The 19910-nt window shown below is 41.6% G+C and overlaps 1 protein-coding gene across 1 annotated transcript in view; it reads left to right on the top strand.

Annotated features, from left to right (window-relative positions):
- Positions 1-7623: 7623 nt before the first annotated feature.
- mvda (mevalonate (diphospho) decarboxylase a) overlaps positions 7624-19910 on the top strand; it is a 46173-nt gene continuing 33886 nt past the window's right edge. Inside the window, exons 1-3 of the mRNA XM_072279767.1 lie at positions 7624-7913; positions 14660-14730; positions 17114-17228. Coding sequence (XP_072135868.1) covers positions 7844-7913; positions 14660-14730; positions 17114-17228 — 256 coding nt within the window. The 5' untranslated portion in view covers positions 7624-7843. The remainder of the gene's footprint in view (positions 7914-14659; positions 14731-17113; positions 17229-19910) is intronic.

Here is a 19910-nt window from a genome sequence, read left to right as displayed (position 1 = left end):
GGTCTGTATGGGTACAGAATACAGAACTAATGCAGTGGTTAATGTAACGGAGAAAAAACTGAGGGGCATTACCAGTAAAGGCTTGGAACATGGATTGTTCCTCGTTGTCGGCAAAAAGGTAGCCTCAGCTGGGGCCCACGTGTGTATCTCTGACACCATTATTCTGGGAAACTAGGAGGAGCTTAGAGAGAAGTTGTTAAGGGTGAGTACCAGTTTCCCCAGATGGAGGTGGAGGGGAACTGGTTGGGTTTGTTGTCAAGAAATAAATTGAGAACCTTAAGGGCTTTCTGATGTAGGATAAAAGCATAGAAGAACTAGATGTCCAGAGTGAAAATGAGGCACTCGGGGTTAGGGAACTGAATGTTGTTGAAATGCTGCTGAATCTGTGCTCAATATTCAACTAGTCAGAGATCTATGCATAGAAAAACTTAGAGAAGGAAGAAATAGACTATGAGGAATTTTTCATTTCAGGTGATTTAACTTTCCCAATTTCCATGAAAATGACAATGAAGTCACAATCATTCTCTTATTTCTATTGTTAATTAAATAATTTTATCAAAGTGATGACCTAATGGTCTTATTCTATGCTGTAACTTTTAATAATTCCAGATGATATGAAAATACCAGTGAAATTCCATTCCATATGCAAACCAGTCCCTGAAGAAAATTGAGAAACTCTGAAGCAATTAGCTTAAAATTCAGAAATTAAATCTTCTAAAAGTTCTATCCTTGCAATAATTATCACTCATCGTTCACATACCTACATCAGCATTGCTATTCAAAGACAACATTCAATTTAATAATTATGGTCAAAGCTTGTTTAAATTTATAACAGGACATCGTTCTTGGAAAGATTGCCTGACTGATGTGCTGGATGGCAATAATTCCTCACCTCCAATTATCTCCCGCAATTTGCAACAATATTGTGGTGTTGCTTGTGACAATCCAGGTAGTATCAACGTTTCTCTGCAGACTATGAAAACCAAGAAGGTGGCACCTTATAAAGAAATGATACATAGCATTAATTCTCCTAATGCAACAATCAAATTATACTATTTGTGTTTTCGTATCTAGTCAATGTAAAATGGAGGAGAATCACTGTCTCACTTGCTTGCATTTTTACTGATTATGCATGGAGAGCAGACAAGATCTTTCCCAGTAACATGGATCAAGAAATTCAATATTTAATTTCCATGATTATTCCAATAATCAGTCTAGAAAAGCTGATTGAGTAAAACTGTCACACATTTACTGGATTAACAGAGCAATGGCTGTCTTCAGAGCATTCCTCGACTTCAATTTGATTTGCTGCGTGATTAGACTTGAACATTCAGAACTTCAAAGGTAAGGTGCCAGATATTTATGTGGAGATAGAGATAGTTAAGGAACGTCCAAAATAACTAAAAAAAATAATAAGCTAACCAAGGACTAAGGGATTTATTTGAATTTTCAGAAAAGGTGCTGCACATGAGGCTGCCAAATAAGTATTATAGGAAAGATACTAACATGGACAGCAGATTGGCTGACTGGCAGAAGGCAAAGAGTGTGAATAAAGGAGCACTTCTCTGGTTGGCTGTGGGTGACTAGTGATGCTCCGCAGGAGTTGATGATGGCTCCATTACATTTTATGTTACATGTTAACGATCTGAATGACAAAACTGATGGCTTTGTGGCCAAGTTTGCAGAAGATAGAAAGTTAGGTGGAGGGGCGGGTATTGTTAAGGAAGCAGAAAGCCTGTAGAAGGCAGGTGGGTGATCTGTTAATTTTTTGTGTGTGTGGTGGGTTTTGTTTATTTTTCTTTTTCATGCCGGGGGAGGGAGTTGATGCCCTTTCTTTCAACAATTGCCATGGTCTTTCTGTATTTCATGGCTATCTGGAGAAGACGAATATCAGAGTTGCATTGTACATGCATACTTTGACAATTCGATGAGGCTTTGAACCTTTTTGAAATGGCAGATGGAATACAGTGTAGGGAAGTATATAGTTATGCACTTAGGTAGAAGGAATAGAGACAGACTATTTTCTAAACAGGGAGTGAATTCGGGAATCAGGTGTACAAATTGACTTGGGAGTCCTAGTGCAGGATTCCCTTAACTTGCAGATTGAATTGGTTGTAAGGCAGGCAAATGCAAAGTAAGTTAGCTTCATTTCCAGAGTACTAGAATATAAAAACAATGGCACAATGACCTTAAATGGAGTATTGTAAGCAGCTTTGAGACCCATATCCAAGAAAGGATGTGCTGGCATTAGAAAAGGTCTAGAGGAGGTTTCTGAGAATGATCCCAGGACTGAAAGGGTTACCATATGAGGAGCATTTGATGGCTCTGGGCTTGTACACGCTGGAGTTTAGAAGAATGAGAGGGGATCTCATTGAAATCCACCGAATATTGAATTGCATAAATAGAGTGAACGTGGAGAGGATGTTTCCAACAGATGGAGATTCTAGGAGCAGAAGGCATAGCATCAGATAGGAGGGTGTTCTTTAAAACAGAGGTGAGGAAGAATTTCTTTAACCAGAGGGTGGTGAAACTGTGGAGGAAGAAAATTGCGTATACTTAAAGTGGAGGTTAATAGATACTTGATTAGGAAGGGCATCAAAGAATACAGGGAGAAGGCAGGAGAATGGGGTTGAGAGGGATTATAGATCAGCCATGATTGAATGGTGGAGCAAACCTGATGGGCCAAATGGTTTAATTCTGTTCCTCTGACCGGACTGTTTTGTGGAACCTCCTGGACTGCATTATCATTTTTCTTCTCTTTTTTCCACTTCTCAGCCATTTTGGATGATAAACGCAACAGCAAATATTGCTCCTCATATGGTAACCCTTTCAGTTCTGGGATCATTCTCACAAACCTCCTCTAGACCTTCTCTAATGCCAGGTGAATGTTAATATTCTCTTTGACATTCCTCTCTCATCCTAGATTTTGAAAGAACCTGACTCAAAATCACAACAAATGCACTCTTATAAATTGGCAGAAATAATTTGAGAGGAAGTTGCACTGTACATATAACAAAATGTAAAACTGTCAATCGATAAAGATTGAAAACTAAGAAAGGTTTGAATCAAAATAACGCAACTGCAAACAGAGCAGCCATTCCTTGGAGTGGCCTTGTCTCATCAGACTTAGACGAGATAAAGTATCTGGTAAGTTTCACTTTTTGTTATTACTTATCCATTCCTCATCTGTTAGGGCCTAGTAGTGTACTGAGAATGGCTCCGGGGCCAGCGATTTTGTACTGTGCGTAAAGTGTGGGAATTATGGGAGACCTTCAGTCTCCTAGATAAACACATCTGCACCTGAGAGGACGTATTAAGGAACTGGAGCTGCAGCTCATACGGGAGAATGAGGAGGTGATAGACAGGAGCTACAGGGAGGTAGTCACCCCTACGTTGCAGGAGACGGATAACTGGGTGACTGTCAGGAGAAGGAAGGGAAATGCTCAGCCAGTGCAGAGTACACCTGTGGCCGTTCCTCTCTAAAATAAGTATACCAGTTCAGATACTATTGAGAGGGATGACCTACTGGGGGGAGCTGCAGTGTATGGGTCTCTGGCACTGAGTCTGGTGCTGTGACTCAGAAGAACAGAGAAGTGAAGAAGTCTGCAGTGGTGAAAGGAGATTCCACAGTCAGAGGAACAGAGACGGGATGCTGTGGGAGCAATAGAGACACCTGGATGGTATGTTGCCCCTCCAGGTGCCAGGGTGAGGGATGCCTTGGATCGGGTCCATGGCATTCTCAAAAGGGAGGGTGAGCAGCCAGAAGTCTTGGTACATAGTGGCCTAGGTAGACAAAGTGAGGAGGTCCTGAAGAGAGATTTTAGGGAGCTATGTAGAAAGCTGAAAAACAGGATCTCCAGGGTACTAATCTCTGGATTGCTGCCCATGATACACACCAGTGAGGGTAAGGATAGAATGATTTGGCAGGTGAATGCATGGCTGAGGAACTGGTGCAAGGGGCAGGGGTTCAGATTTATAGAAGATTGGGATATTTTCTCGGGAAGGTACGACCTATACAAAAGGGACAGGTTACACCTGAACCTGGTGGGTGAGGGAAGAGGGGGGAGGAGGAGGGACACTAATATCCTTGCTGGCCAGTTTGCTAGAGTCATTTGGGAGGGTTTAAACTAATTTGGCAGGGAGATAGGAACTGGAGTGATAGTGCTGAGGATGAGGTAGTTGGTTTACAAACAGAGGCAGTGTATAGTGCGACTCCTATCAAGGAGAGGCTGATGATCCGGCAAAATTGCAGTTAACAAGATGAATTGCAATGTAAAAGGCGAACAAAATCTGAAACAGTGAACACAAGACTGAAGGTGTTACATTCGAATGCTTGCAGTATACGGAATAAGGTAGATGAACCTGTAGCACAGTTACAGATTGGCATGTATAAAGTTGTGGGCATCACTGAATCATGGCTGAAAGAAGATTATAGCTTGGAGCTTAATGTGCAAGTTTACACATTGGATAGAACAGACAGGGAAATAGGCAGAGGGGGAATCGTGACTCTGTTGGTAAAACATGGAAGCAAGTCATTAGAAAGAGGTGACATAGGGTCGGAAGGTGTTGAATCATTGTGGGTAGAGCTAAGGAACTGCAAGGGTAAAAAGACCCTGATGGGAGTTGTATACAGATCCGCAAACTGTAGTTAGGATGTGGTCTGCAAATTACAATGGGAGATAGAAAATGCATGCCAAAAGGGCAATGTTACAATAGTCATGGGGGATTTCAATATGCAGGTAGATTGGGAAAATCTGGTTGCTGGATCCCAAAGTCGGGGGGAGGGGGGAAGTAAGTTTCTAGAATGCCTACAAGATGGCCTTTTAGAGCAGCTCATGTTTGAGCCTACCAGGGGATCAGCTATTCTGGATTGAGTGTTGTGCAACGAAAATAATTTGTTCAGAAAGCTTAAGGCAAAAGAACTCTTAGGGGTAAGTGATCATAATATGTTTGAATTCACCCTAAAATATGAGAAGGAGAAACTAAAGTCAGATATATCAGCATTGCAGTGGAGTACAGAGAATTACAGAGGTATGAGAGCGGAGTTGGCCAAATTTGATGGGAAAAGAACACAGGCAGGAATGATGGCTGAGCAACAATGGATGAAATTTCTGGAAGCAATTTGGAAGGCACAGGATAGATACATCCCAAAGGAAGTAGTATCTGAAGGAAAGATGGTATAACCCCTGTGGTTAACAAGTGAAGTCAAAGCCAACATAAAGGCAAGGAGCAAGCATATAATAGAGAAAAATTAGTGGGAAGTTAGAGGATAGAGAAGCTTTTAAAAACCTAGAGAAGACAACTAAAAAAAGTCATTAAGAAGGAAAAGATGGAATATGAAAGTAAGCTAGCCAATAATATTAAAGAGGATACCAAATGTTTGTTCAGATACATAAAATGTAAAGAGAGGCAAGAGTGGATATCGGTCCACTGGAAAACAATGCTGGAGAGGTAGTAATGGGGACAAGGAAATGGCCGACAAACTGAATAAGTATTTTGCACCAATCTTCACTGTGGAAGACACTAGCAGTAGGGTGGAAGTGTCAGAGGTCAGAAGTGTGTGAAGTTGCCATTACAAGAAATAAGGTTCTTGGGAAGCAGGAAGTTCTGAAGGTGCATAAGCCACCTGGACCAGATGACGTACACCCCAGGGTTCTGAAAGAGTTGGCTGAAGAGATTGTGGAGGCATTAGTAATGATTCTGGTATTGTTCCGGAAGATTGGAAAATTGCAAACGTCACTCCATTCAAGAAGGAAGAGAGGCAGAAGAAAGGTAATTATAGTCCAGTTAGCCTGACCTGAGGTGTTGGAAAGATGTTGGTGTTGATTGTTAAGGATGTGATTTTGGGGTACTTGAAAGCACATGATAAAATAGACCATAGTCAGCATGATTTCCTCAAGGGAAAACCTTGCCAGATGAATCTGTTGGAACTTTTAAAGAAATAACAAGCAGGATAGACAAAGGAGAATCGCTTGATGTTGTGTACATGGATTTTCAGAAGGCCTTTGAGAAGGTGCCAGATGTGAGGGCTGCTTAATACATTAAGAGCCCATGGTATTACAGGAAAAAATACTAGCATGGATAAAGCAGAGGCTGATTGGCAGGAGGCAAAGAGTGAGAATAAAGAGAGCTTTTCTTGGTTGGCTGCCGGTGACTAGTGGTGTTCCACAGGGGTCTTTGTTGTGACCACTTCTTTTTATGTTGTATGTCAATGATCTGAATGATGGAATTGATGGTTTTGTCACAAAGTTTGCAAATGATATGAAGATAGGTGGAGGGGCAGGTAGCTTTGAGGAAGTAGGGAGGCTACACAGACAGATGAGAAGAATGGCAAATGGAATACAATGTCAGGAAGTGTATGGTCATGCACTTTGATAAAAGAAAAGATAGACTATTTTCTAAATAGAGAGAAAATTCAAAACTCTGAGGTGCAAAGAGACTGGGGAATCGTTGTGCAGGATTCCCTATAGGTTAATTTGCAGGTTGAGTCAGTGATGAGGAAGGCAAATGCAGTGTTAGCATTCATTTCAAGAAGACCAAAATATAAAAGCAAGAATGTAATGTTGAGGCTTTATAAAGCACTGACGAGGCCTCACTTGGAGTATTGTGAGCAGTTTTGGGTCCCTTATCTAAGAAAAGATGTGCTGACACTGTAGGGGGTTCAAAGGAGGTTCATGAATTGAATAGTTGTTCAATCCAGGATTGAATAGCTTGTCTTGTGAAGAATGTTTCATGGCTCTGGGCCTGGTGAATCTGCAGAATTCATTGCCACGGGCAGCTGTGTATACGGCCAAGTATAATTAAGACTGGGTTTGGGGCTGAGGGGGGAAATGGATCAGCCATGATAAAATGGTACAGTAGAGTCGATGGGCCAAATGGCCTAATTCTGCTCCTGTATCTTATGGTCATGATCTTATATGTTATCTATTAAAACTGCAGACACAAATTTTAAACTTTGCACTTATCTTCAAACAATGAAATATTGAGTTTTTTTAAATCGATAAGCAGGTAGAAACAATTCACTTCAGCCCAAGTTCGAAGATGTCTAATTTGTATATAAAATATCATCAGGTCTGGGAAACAGCTAGGGTCTCAGCTGCCTCTACTTGACGTACTGGATACTTCCACTGTTTTATGTTTTTATTTCGGACTTTCAACCTCCAGTTTTACTGCTCAGTTACATTTTGTTTTGTACATTTCCACCCTCTGATCTGACATTTAACCCGCTTGCCTTTAAGTTTCTTTCGTTCGCTGGAGCCGTTGCCACGGCCATCATCTTCCCACTTCCGCGATGCTCCAATACCATTGGATTGTGCTGGGATGACGTCATCACCGAGCGGCAGACATACCACGTGACTTTAACGCTCCGGCGAAGTTTGCGCCCCGCTCCGAACGCCACTCAAACCCAATGAGGGATTGATGTGCATTGCGAATTTAAATACTTGAATGTCAGATAAACATGTGTAAGAGGATGAAATCTATGTTTAAAACTTTATTAACAATCGAAAATCAACAAAAAGTAGCTTAAAAGCGAATGCTAGCCGTACGCGGGAAGGGCCTTGGCCCCGCATAAACATGGTGCTGGGATTCGGCTGTACTCCCCTTGGCACTCATTGGCCAATTTGGGACTGACAGTACCGCGTGGTGATCATACTGTGGTGGTGATTGGTTGACAACCGTTTCGTCTGATGACATTGGCGATGTCGCTGTTGCCTATTGGTGGTTAATTTACATGGTGCGAGTGTTCAGCCAATCCCCGTGAAGCGATGGAAAGGTCGCAGGATGGTGTGATTGACGGCATCGTCTGGTCCCCAACAGCTGGCTAGGCAACTGTACCGTGTTGATGGCTGAGGACGGGAACGCTTTGCGGATTACCTGTACAGCTCCAGTGAATATTGCTGTGATAAAATACTGTGAGTATTGAGGCTGAATCTACCAACGAGCACCAGCCTTCTCCCTTTGTTTCCTATTGCATCCTAATTTTTCTCATCAGTGAACCTACCATTTTTAGGCACTCAAGTTTACACTGTTACGGGGAATGTGGTAGCTATCTCAAACGGAATGGCACCTTCTGCGTTTTAAAATTTAATAATACGGTTCCTACCAATTCATATGATTGATAGATCGATACTTTATTGATCCCAAATGAAATTACAGTTTCGCAGTGGCATTACAAGTGCACAAATATGCCTGTCTAAACCGAATGGTGGTCTTGCATCTCCATTACTCTTAGCAGGCTTCAGGTTCTTCCCTCTATTTAAAATAAACATCACTTTTTCCTAAATGTCCTTTAAATTTACTTACAACACACATCAAAGTTGCTGGTGAACACAGCAGGCCAGACAGCATCTCTAGGAAGAGGTGCAGTCGACGTTTCAGGCCGAGACCCTTCGTCAGGACTAACTGAAGGAAGGTATGAATTTAAATTTACTTGTAAGTTTCTCTAAATTTCCTTTAAAATATCCCACTTTTCATCTTAAAGCTAGGCCATCTAATATTTGACATTCCCAACTTTGGGATAAAGGGCAACACTCACAAAATATGCAAGCAACACACATCAAAGTTGTTGGTGAACGCAGCAGGCCAGGCAGCATCTCTAGAAAGAGGTGCAGTCGACGTTTCAGGCCAAGACCCTTCGTCAGGACTAAAATATGCAAGGCTCTGATTATATACCTTGTGTATGTCTTTCAGAATTTTATATACTTCTTTAATTTTGTGTACTTCTCCTTGGCCTCAGATGCTCCTAGGAAAACAATCCATGTTTTTCAAATTTCTCCTCATCGCTAATGCTCCCTAACCAGGCAAAATCTGGTAAACAAACCTTGCTAATCATTCTACCTATGTTATATCTGCAACCTCTCCAAAGCCTCCACATCCACGTCAGTTAGCACAATGCTATTACAGCTCAGGGCATCAGAATCTGATGCCATCTGTATCAATTGTGGTGCCATCTGTAAGGGGTTTGTGACAGCGTGAGTTTCCACAGGGTGCTCTGGTTTTCTCCCATAGTCCAAAGTCATTACCAGTTAGTTGGTTAATTAGTCGTTGTTAATTGTCCTGTGATTAGGCTAGTTTTACGATCTTATTGTTAGGTGGGTTGCTGGGCACTGCAGCTTGCAGCCTGTTCTGCACAATGTCTCTAATAAAATAAAATAAATTAAATCATTCCTGTAATGCAACAACCAGAACTGCACAGTGTTCCAAATGCAGGTATGCTGTATGCTTTCTTTATCCTCTATCTGCTTGTGTTACTACCTTTGGGGAACAGTACATTGCAAGACCCCACAGATTCTTGCTCCAAAGAATTCTGCCATTCACTAATATTTCCCTTTGAACTTATCTCCCAAGGTGCGAAGCCTCATATATGTCTGGATTAGAGTCCATCTGCCATTTGGCTATGCATGTTTCCAACTGGTCAACATTCTACTGAATCGTTTGACAACCTTCCTCACTGTACACAGCTCCACAAACCTTGTTAATCAGCTGACCTATGTTTTTATCCAGATCATTTGTGTGAGTGTGTAGTTGTGCATGTGCCTATCACAAACAGGTCTCACCAGTCACCCAGTGAGAGGGAACATTGGTCGGCACTTGGAATTAAATTTCTCCACCTAGAGTGAGGCAAATTTTGAACCCAATCCGCCATCTCTCCAAGGATTCTATGTGCCGTAGTTTTTTGGATCAACCTAACATGGGGGCCCTGTATAAAACCTTACCAAATGAACAACAACCATTACTCTGCCTCAATCATTTTTGTCACCCAGAACATAGAAAAGCTACAGCACAATACAGGCGCTTCGGCCCACAAAGCTGTGCCAAACATATCCTTGCCTTAGAAATTACCTATGCTTACCCATAGTCCTCTTTTTCTGAACTCCATATAACTGCCCAGGAGCCTCTCAAAAGACCCTATCGTTTCTGCTTCCACCACCGTCGCCAGCAGCCCATTCCATGCACTCACCACTCTCTGTGTTTCTAAAAAAAAAACTTGCCCCTGACATCTTCTCCAAGCACCTTAAAACTGTGCCCTCTCGTGCTAGCCATTTCAGCCCTGGGAAAAAGCCTCTGTCTACCCACACGATCAATGCCTCTCATTATCTTGTACAGCTCTGTCAGGTCACCTCTGATCCTCTGTCGCTCCAAGGAGAAAAGGCCGAGTTCATTCAAACTATTCTCATAAGGCATGCTCCCCAATCCAGGCAACATCCTTGTAAATCTCCTCTGCACCCTTTCTATAGTTTCCACATCCTTCCTGTAGTGAGTGACCAGAACTGAGCACAGTACTCCAAGTGGGGTCTGACCAGGGTCCTATATAGCTGCAACATTACCTCTCGGTTTCTAAACTCAATCCCACGATTGATGAAGGCCAATGCACCGTATGCTTTCTTAACCACAGAGTCAACCTGCGCAGCTGCTTTGAGTGTCCTATGGACTTGGACCCCAGGATTCCTGTGATCCTCCACACTGCCAAGAGTCTTACCATTGATACTATATTCTGCTATCATATTTGACCTACCAGAATGAACCACCTCACATTTATCTGGGTTGAACTTCATCTGCCACTTCTCAGCCCAGTTTTGCTTCCTATCAATGTTCAGCTGTAACCTCTGACAGCCCTCCACACTATCCACAACACCCCCAACCTTTGTGTTATCAGCAAATTTACTAACCCATCCCTCCACTTCCTCATTCAGGTCATTTATAAAAATCACGAAGAATAGGGGTCCTAGAACAGATTCCTGAGGCATATCACTGATGACCAACCTCCATGCAGAATATGACCCGCCTACAACCACTGTTTGCCTTCTGTGGGCAAGCCAGTTCTGGATCTACAGAGCAATGTCCCCTTGGATCCCATGCCTCCTTACTTTCTCAATAACCCTTGTATGGGGTACCTTGTCAAATGACTTGCTGAAATCCATATACACTACATCTACTGCTCTACCTACATCAATATACTCAAAAAATTCAATCAGGCTCGTAAGACATGACCTGCCTTTCACAAAGCTATGCTGACTATTCCTAATCATATTATACCTCTCCAAATGTTCATAAATGCTGCCTCTCAGGATCTTCTCCATCAACTTAACAACCATTGAAGTAAGGCCATCAACTTACCAACTATTGAAGTAAGAGTAGATCCTATTCCTAAGATTCTCTTCCAGTTCCTTACTACTGATTTAAGGCTTACTAATCTTTTTTTCTCTTTTGCCCTCTTAAGACAGAGGAACAACTGTGGCTTTTAGCCAGTCCTCTGGAATGTCACCTGTGACTACAGATAAAACATCTGTCAAAGCTCCAGCAATCTCCTATCTTGCTTCTCTCAATAACCTTAGATAGATCCTATAGGTCCTGGGCACATGCCTAGCTTAACGTTCTTCAAGAGGCCCAAAACCACTTCCTCCTTGATATCAATATGCTGGAGAATATCAGCATACACTTCTGTTCTCTCACTATCCTCCATATCCTTTCCCCTGGTGAATATCGACGCAAAGTATTCGCTTAGTACCTTCCCCACTTCCTCTGGCTCCAAGCATAAATTCCTTCCTTTATCCTTGAGTGCTCTGATCCTCTCCCTAATAACCTTCTTATTTTTAATGGATGCAAACAGGCTCTACTGTACGATGCTGCTTGACTTGCTCAAATTTCTGTTCTTGTCAAGCTATCTTGGGTCTGACAACACTATTAATTGTTTCACGCCTGTGGTGTTGTACTCTCATTCCAGTAGCCTTCACAGTCATTTTCTTTTCTAGACTTAATTGCTGTTAAATTCACTTTTTATATCTTTTCTGCCATTGTAAAAATAATTGAAAAAGTTGAATGAGCAGCAACTATGTTCAATCACAGACACAGAACATAATTAAAAATAATCTCCCTGACCCAGACAGTCTAATGACCCTGAAGTCAAATATCCTCAGATTTTTAAACTACCATAAACGTTAATTACACTTAATTTTTATATCTTATTTCAGATCCTGCCTCAACTCCAATTCTTACTGAAAAGAAAATCCATTTGCAATCTCTACTTGATTTTCTGTCTTACAAATGCTTCAGTTCAATGGCTAATCGACTGATTCGATGGACTTGTTTTTTTTTCAATTTCCTTTGTTTTGCCATTAATTTGAATCCAGCACTGCATCCTTGTATGTGGTGTTAAATTCAAATTAACGTCAAAATAAAAGAAGTTGAGGCTCTAGTGCATTAAATGTTTGTGGCCTTTTCCGTTTCCATGGTTACTGGCGTGGGGGGAGGGTGGTCATCTTTTGTTGCTTGTCAAATACTCCACCCAATAAATATTGTAGAGCAAGGGTAAAATGAGGTGTTGCCAGTCATTATATTGTCACTGAAGCGCTCAGGTTATTGGGCTGCTTTGTTCACTCAGTTCACATTAAATGTCATGTGTAACATTTTGGAGTCAAAGCAATTAAATATTGACTTGATTTCTTTTTGCTTGCATTGGGTGACCACCTTTCCCTGAAAGGCAAATGAGCTTTGGATTGTGCAGTTAGCAAGGTCAATGGAGTTGTAATGGCTTCAAGACAGCTGTTGGTAGTGTAGTATGGAAACCAAGTTCTACCATATTCAAGAGGAGGTGAAACCCGAAGGTACTTATTTAATCTGGTGACGAATATCCACTCAATGCTTTTAACTCTGCACTGAATTTTACCTGTGGAATCAGAGTGTGTCCATACTAAGGCCTTATCATCAGAGTTGGAGAAGAGAATAAAAGTTCTGGTAGATTGAAACACCCAAATAATGAATGACAAGGGTGGTGAGCTAGAGTACAAAGGTTGTGTAGTTGTACTTCATAGCCCAAGATTGGACTAATGAGAGTGTAAGGATCTGTTGGGCACGTATGCTCATGCAAGAGATAGAAGAAAGTAACATTGAAAGGAACGTAAGAAATTTTGTAGCTGGGAGTAAACTGAATTTGTCAAATGTGATTCACACAATGAAATTGAAACGATTGTATGATTAAGGGAATATGGGTACAAAGGTTTGCACATACAAGATGATGGAGATGCCTGAAACCAAGTTAATTAGGAGAGAAAAAGGCACGAGGAATTTGGGTGAAGGTTGCAAGTAGCGAAAATGACATGCTGCCTATTGGAGGGGCCTTGTAAAAGAATCTAAAACAAAGGAAGGGGTTATAATGATGTGGGTTTGAGGTGGGGAATAGGGAACAAAATAAAAACTAAGAAGAAACCCTGAAAGGGCAAAGCAGAATGAGGCCACCAAAACAGGACAGGGCCTAGAAAACTGGAGACTGTACCACAATTTAGTGATTAGGTTCAAACTATGTTCAAGACAGTTTAGACACGGCAGATATTAATGTTGTTATCTTGATAAAGTAGTGTTTGGATGTTGTTTGGAGGAAAGTGTAGAGCTGTGTGGTGTTTCCTAGGCAGCGACTAAGGGGCAACTGAAAGGAGCCAGTGGATAACAGTTAATCCCCGACACTGCACGGGTAGAATGGGAAATTTGGTGGGGGAAGAAGAGAAGAAGTCGTTCCTCAACAGTTCATGCACAAAATGTCAGTGAGAATGAGGACAGCAATCAATTTGTGCAGGTTTATCAGGATGCTGACGGATTTAGACGCTGTGAGCTATAAGGAAAGGCTGGACAAACTTGTGCTGTTTTCTCGTGGAGGGTCTGAAGTTGAGTGGGAGACCTGATAGGAATTGTAAGATTATGAGAGGCATAGATAGGGTAGACAGTCATATTTACCTCAAGGTAGAATTGTTAAGTACTGGAGGATGTGCGTTCAAGGTTAGAGGGGGAATATTCAAAGGAGTTGTATGTGGCAAGTTTTGCACAGTTGTAGGTGCATATGGAAGCAAATAGGATGGTGGCATTTAGGAAGCTGTTAGATAATCCATATCCCTCCATATTAAAGTGTTTACGTACAGGCAGGAGGGAATTGGTATAATTTGGCTTATGATCAGCATTGTCATTGTAGGCCAAAGTACCTATTCCACTGCTGTATTGTTATACATTCTATGATTGGGGTAGTCCAGAATCTCTTGGAGCTTTGTCAGCACCTTTTGGGTTATGTTCCATCACTGGACCTGGGAACTCTCCTCCTGCTGTCTGTATCTGGTTAAACCATGTACACTAATTTCAGGTTGAACAGCTATGAGGGATTAAAATAAGAGTATTCTTTGTTTTGTATTTTTTTAATTGTTTGTACTTTTATAAATGCTGAAATGTTAACTCTGCCATGGCCTGGCTGTAAAAGTAGACGGTTGGGCATGGGGCTAGCAATCCAATCCTGTAAAAACCCAGAGCTACAGAAACGCCAACAGGAGCTCCAAGGACTTCATCTCTGGGAGTAGATGGGCTACACCTGGGGTCAACTTGAAAGATTGGCCCAGCAGGACCGAGGACTCTGGTGAGCAGCTTTCGGAAGCCTATGTCCCCCCTGGGTGATATGTTGCAGAAGGAGAAGATGTTGTTGCTCCTGTTTTCCCTTCTATCCCAAACTCCATTGATGTAATGGGATTATGGAACAGTATTGCATGCTTTCTGCAAACAGTTATGAAGAAGTGTCAGGCTATTAGAAATGATGAGAAACAAATTCTTAGCCAATATGAGGAAACTTTTAATGTTATACTGTATATTATCATGAGAAACTAAAACTCTTATTTCTTGCATGTAGGGGGGAAACGGAATTCAGACTTGATTCTGCCAATTAATTCTTCACTAAGTGTAACATTACATCAAGACCAGGTAAGTTTTGAGGTTGCAATAATTGAAATGTTGAAGGAGTTTTGCTGGCCTACCCAAAGTCCATTTCTTTCCCCCACATATATCTGTGTTCTACTTTGCCCTCAAACTAAATATAGCTGTTGGTTATGTAAATAATGAAACTTGCAGACTAAGCCAGTCTGATAAGCTCTCTGGTTTGGTCTCTAGTTCTGTCTTAATTGACCACAGTAAGGGCAGCAATTGAAGTATTAATATAGTTTACTCTCATGAATGAGATGGAGAACAATTTAATCAATTTATTGTACAACCTCAACCATGTGCATGCTGTGTTTTCAGTATGTTTAATTGATTGTCGAATATACAATAAAAATCTGTTCATTCAGCATTCTAAGAACTAGCAGACATTCCAGACTATTGGAGTTTGCTTCTATGAGGCAGATGCTAAGCCATCAAGATTTCCAAACAATGGGATAGTGGATTATTGGAATTCATTGAAATGATCAATTAAGGATGCACTTTGTTATCAACGTGAGGGCAATTGAAAACTGATGTTTAAGGACATTTACCAATAAAATCCATAACCCACCAACTTTGGTGATATTACAACTGACCTGGGGTTGGGCATTATCTGAAGAAATTCTATTTGGTTCCTTTAACTAATTTGAGGAAAATATAAGATGGAACAAAGAACAGCATGGAACAGAACCTATATAAACCTGCTGCATAATCAATCTAACCCTTCCCTCTTATACAGCCCATAACCCTCATTTTTCTTGCATCCATGTTCCTATCTGAGAGTCCCTTAAATGTCCCCATTGCCCCATCAGCCTCTACCACCAACCCTAGCAGTGCGTTCCAGCCACCCAAGACTCTGTTTATTAACAAAAAACCTATTCTGACATCGCCCCTAAACTTTCCTCCACTCACCTTAAAGACATGTCTTACGGTATTGGCCATTGCCACCTGGGGAAAATTGTGCTGGCTATCTGCTCTATCTGTGCTCCTTGAAATCTTATACAATTCCATCAAATCACCTCTCATCCTCCTTCCCTCCAAAGAGAAAAGTCCTATAGCTTGTTCAATCCTTCCACAAAAGACATGTTCTCTAATCCAGGCAGCATCCTGATACATCACCTCTGTATCTTCTCTAAAGCTTCCACATCCTTCCTATAATGCAGCAGCCAAAACTGAACAATTCTCAGTGTGGTCTAATCAGAGTTTTATAGGTCTGCAGGATTACCTTGCGGCTCTGGAATTTAATCCTCCAACTAACGAAGGTGAACGTTCCATACAGTATGTCTTCTTGACCATCTGTCGATTTGCATGGTAACTTTGAGAGATCAGTGTGCACTTGGACACCTCTGTCCCTGCACACTGATAAGAATCCTGCCATATTCTGCCTTTGAGTTCAATCTTCCAAAGTGTATCACTTCACAGTTTTCTAGTTTGAATTCCATCTGCCACTTCTACACCCAGATCTGCATCCTATTTATCTCATTGATCCCAATGACAACTTTACACTATCCACACACCAGCAACCTTTGTGTCATCTGCAAATTTAGCTTTCACTTCGTCATTCAAGTGCTCTATGAGCATCACAAGTAGTTAGGGTCTTAGAACGGATCCTTTCGGACCACTTCTAGTCACTAACCTCCAGGCAGAATACGTATCTACTAGTGCCCCTTGCCTTCAATGGGCAAGCTAATTCCAAATCCACACAGCCAAGTTTCCATAGATCACATTGCCTCATGAGTTTTTAAATGACATTGATATATTGAAAGTTTAAAAAAAAGTGCATTCTTTCTGTGTGGCTTGCATATTGCCACGAGTCAATAAAATTGGGAAGACTGCATTTAGAATTTTGTGTACAATTCTGGTCGCCACTCCAAAAGGAGGATGTGGTGGTAAGAGTGCAGAAGAGATTTGCCGTGATGGAGGGATGTAGATGTAAGAAGAGATTGGAAAAGCTAGAATGTAGGAGGCGGAGTGGTGACCTTGTAGAGGTTTACAAAATTATGGGCTACATGCAAAGGATGGGTGGTTAGAATAGTTCTTCCTAGGGGAGTTGAGAACTAGAGAGCATAGATTTAAGGTGAGAGAGGAGAATTTTAAAGGAGATTTGAAGGGCTGTATCATTTTTTTACACAGAATGGTGAACATTTGGAACAAGTTAGAGGAGGTAGCAGAGCATTTAAAAAAGCATTTGGACGGAGATGAGGAAGGAGTAGAGAGGTGGGCTGAATGCAGGTAAATGTAGCATAGGAGGGCACCACAGCTGGCATGGGTGAGATGGGTTGCAATGGCCTGTTTTTGTGCTGTATAATTCTGAAAATCTGTCAAATGTACTTTTTTTTTCTTAAATAACCTCCATAATCAATTTTGGATTTTTATTTTGTCTTTTCAGTTGAAAAGTACAACAACGGTCACTGCTAGTCGTTATTTCAAGGAGGACAGAATATGGATCAATGGAAAAGAGGAAAATATCGAAAACCCAAGGCTGCAAACTTGCTTACGGGAAGGTGCACATCAGTCTGAATTACCCGTAACGTGAGAATAGGTTGTGTTGGTACTTGATCTGTGTTGGGTGTTGATTCTTCTATCTCAGCGGTCCCCAACTACCGGGCTGTGAGGAAATGATATGAGTCAGCTGCACCTTATTCCCTGTCACACACTGTTGAACTTGAACATAGGGTTGCCAACTGTCCCGTATTTGCTGGGACATCCCGTATATTGGGCCAAATTGGTTTGTCCCATATGGGACCACCCTTGTCCCGTATTTCCCCTGCTAAGGTAGAGCGTTCCTATGAAACATTTCGTGCTGAAATGGCGTAAAGCGAAGAAGCAATTACCATTAATTTATATGGGAAAAATTTTTGAGGGTTCCCAGACCCAAAAAATAACCTACCAAATCATACCAACTAACACATAAAACTGAAAATAAAACTGAAAATTTGGGAGTGAGAAAGTTGGCAATCCTAACTGTAAAAGACGTGTTGAGGTGGGTTTAACCCTACTTGAACACCCCCCCCCCCCCAGTTGGCTGGTCCGCAAGAATATTGTCAATACTAAACCGGTCTGCGGAGCAAAAAAAGTTGGGGACCCCTGTTCTATCTAGTGCTGGTACAATACATTGCACTTTCTGCTTTATCTGAAACAACTGAGTGTTGTTAAAAGCTATCAAGGACACTTTTGGGGGTAAGCAGGTGGAGATGTTTGGTGCTCTAGTTAAAATTATAGTACAGTTTTTGATGCTGATCTTAATAGAAAGTGAATGCAGTGTAAAGATGGGAAAATCTTACCTTGACTGTACAGGATATTGCTCAAATTAAGATGTTTTGAAACTAGGTAAAATCATAATACCATTTCCAGATGCTCACTTTTAATACAAAGAGGAGGGAGTGTAAAAGTAGGCAAATCCTACTCTGACTGTATTGGATTTTGCTCAGATCTCAAATGAGCTGCTTCGTTCTGATCAGTTAAGGAAGGAATTACAGACATCCCACCCTGCAAAAACTCATTTCAGGGAGATAGCCCCACCATTTCAGGGAGGTAGCACCCCCGCCCCCCCCCTCCCGCCAGTTGACCTCTCCAAGGGTGTATGTAATACTTTGTTTAGTGATTTTTGTCTAATCTGTAAACTAAGTTGGGTATATGCAGCAAATGTGACATTAAAATATGTACTTATCATGTTTATTCTATTACAACTTTAAGCAAGTCTACAGGGAGTTTGGCCTCATCACGTAGGACATCAATAGTGTAGCACCTTGGCAGCCAGCCGGCTAGTTTAAATCAGGGGTCCCCAACCTTTTTTGCACCGCGGACCGGTTTAGTATTGACAATATTCTTGCGGACTGGCCGACCCGGGTGGGGTGGGGGTGGGGGGGTGGGTGTTAAACGCGACTGGAATATAGGTGAAAGTCACTTTAAGTGGCTAATACACTCAATTTTGTTTCTAAAGGGGTTTATCTAACGAATTTAATATTAAACACACAGCGCATATTTTCCTCGCACGAATGTAGTGATTAGTCAATTATAACAGTGGTCCCAATCCGCCGGGCTGTGAAGAATACAGCGGTAGTTAGAATGCACCCAGCACATCTTTAAGAAAAAAGCCGAAATAAACAATCTAATTGATTAGGTGCTGCCCGGGGTAAATGTTGGCCCAGATCAGAGACAACGCAATCGGCAATCACCTCTGATCTGGGCCGACATTTACATGCCGGGCAGCACCTAATCAATTAGCTTGTTTATTTTGGTATTTTTTCTTTTTTTTATTATTAATTTTTTTATTGCAACACCAACAAATTACATTCAATACAACCAGTTGCCAATTACATTTTGACTGTTTAACCCAGCTACCCCCCAACCTTCATCACTATCCTCGCTCCACCCCTCTCTCCCCCCCATCCTTCTCCCCTCCACCAATCAACTGAATTGTACATACACAAACAAAGCATTCCTATTTTAACAAAAGATATTATAAGTTAGATATCAAATTTGTCCACATTATGATTGTGTTTGCTCGTGCATCATTTACCCTTGCTGATGAAAGTTCCAGGTAAGAAATGTCCAAAAAGCTCCGAAGACAGTGAGTATTTGAAATATCATGGAGAGGTTTCCAATGCTGGACTACAATCTTCGTAGCTGCAGTCAGGCCTGCCAGCCAGATTTTGCGTGTTTTTTCCGTAAGGGAAAGGTGGGAGTCATCATTTAGAAGATGTACAGCGGGGTCCATTGGTAATTGTACCCCTGTTGGTTCTGTAAGAGTACTGATAACCTTCCCCCACAAACCAAAAACCCCTGGACATTCCCATACAACATGTATAAAAGAGCCAATGGCTCCATGGGAGCAAAATGAGCAATATGGGTCAGGAACCAGTCCCATTTGATGTCTAATTCTCGCTGTTAAATATGCTCTATGACAAAATTTCAAGTGTATATACCGATGATTTGGGTTTTTCAAAGCACCGGCAGCATTATCCCAAATGGCATCCCAGTCTAAGACTTGGCCCAATTCAGATACGTCCCTATCCCAAGCTTACATTCCCGATGTGGGCATATAATTCTGGGAGTTTAATTTATCATGGATATATGACATTATCCATCCTGGAGCACTCTGTATCCAACTTAAAATGGGATGGTCCTTTAAATCTGACCCCTAGGGAACACCGTAGGCTTTACAAGCTGAGTTTACTTGAAAG

Source organism: Mobula birostris, chromosome 15, assembly GCF_030028105.1.
Source record: "Mobula birostris isolate sMobBir1 chromosome 15, sMobBir1.hap1, whole genome shotgun sequence".
NCBI lineage: Eukaryota > Metazoa > Chordata > Chondrichthyes > Myliobatiformes > Myliobatidae > Mobula > Mobula birostris.
This window is presented reverse-complemented; position numbering and strand designations above follow the sequence as displayed.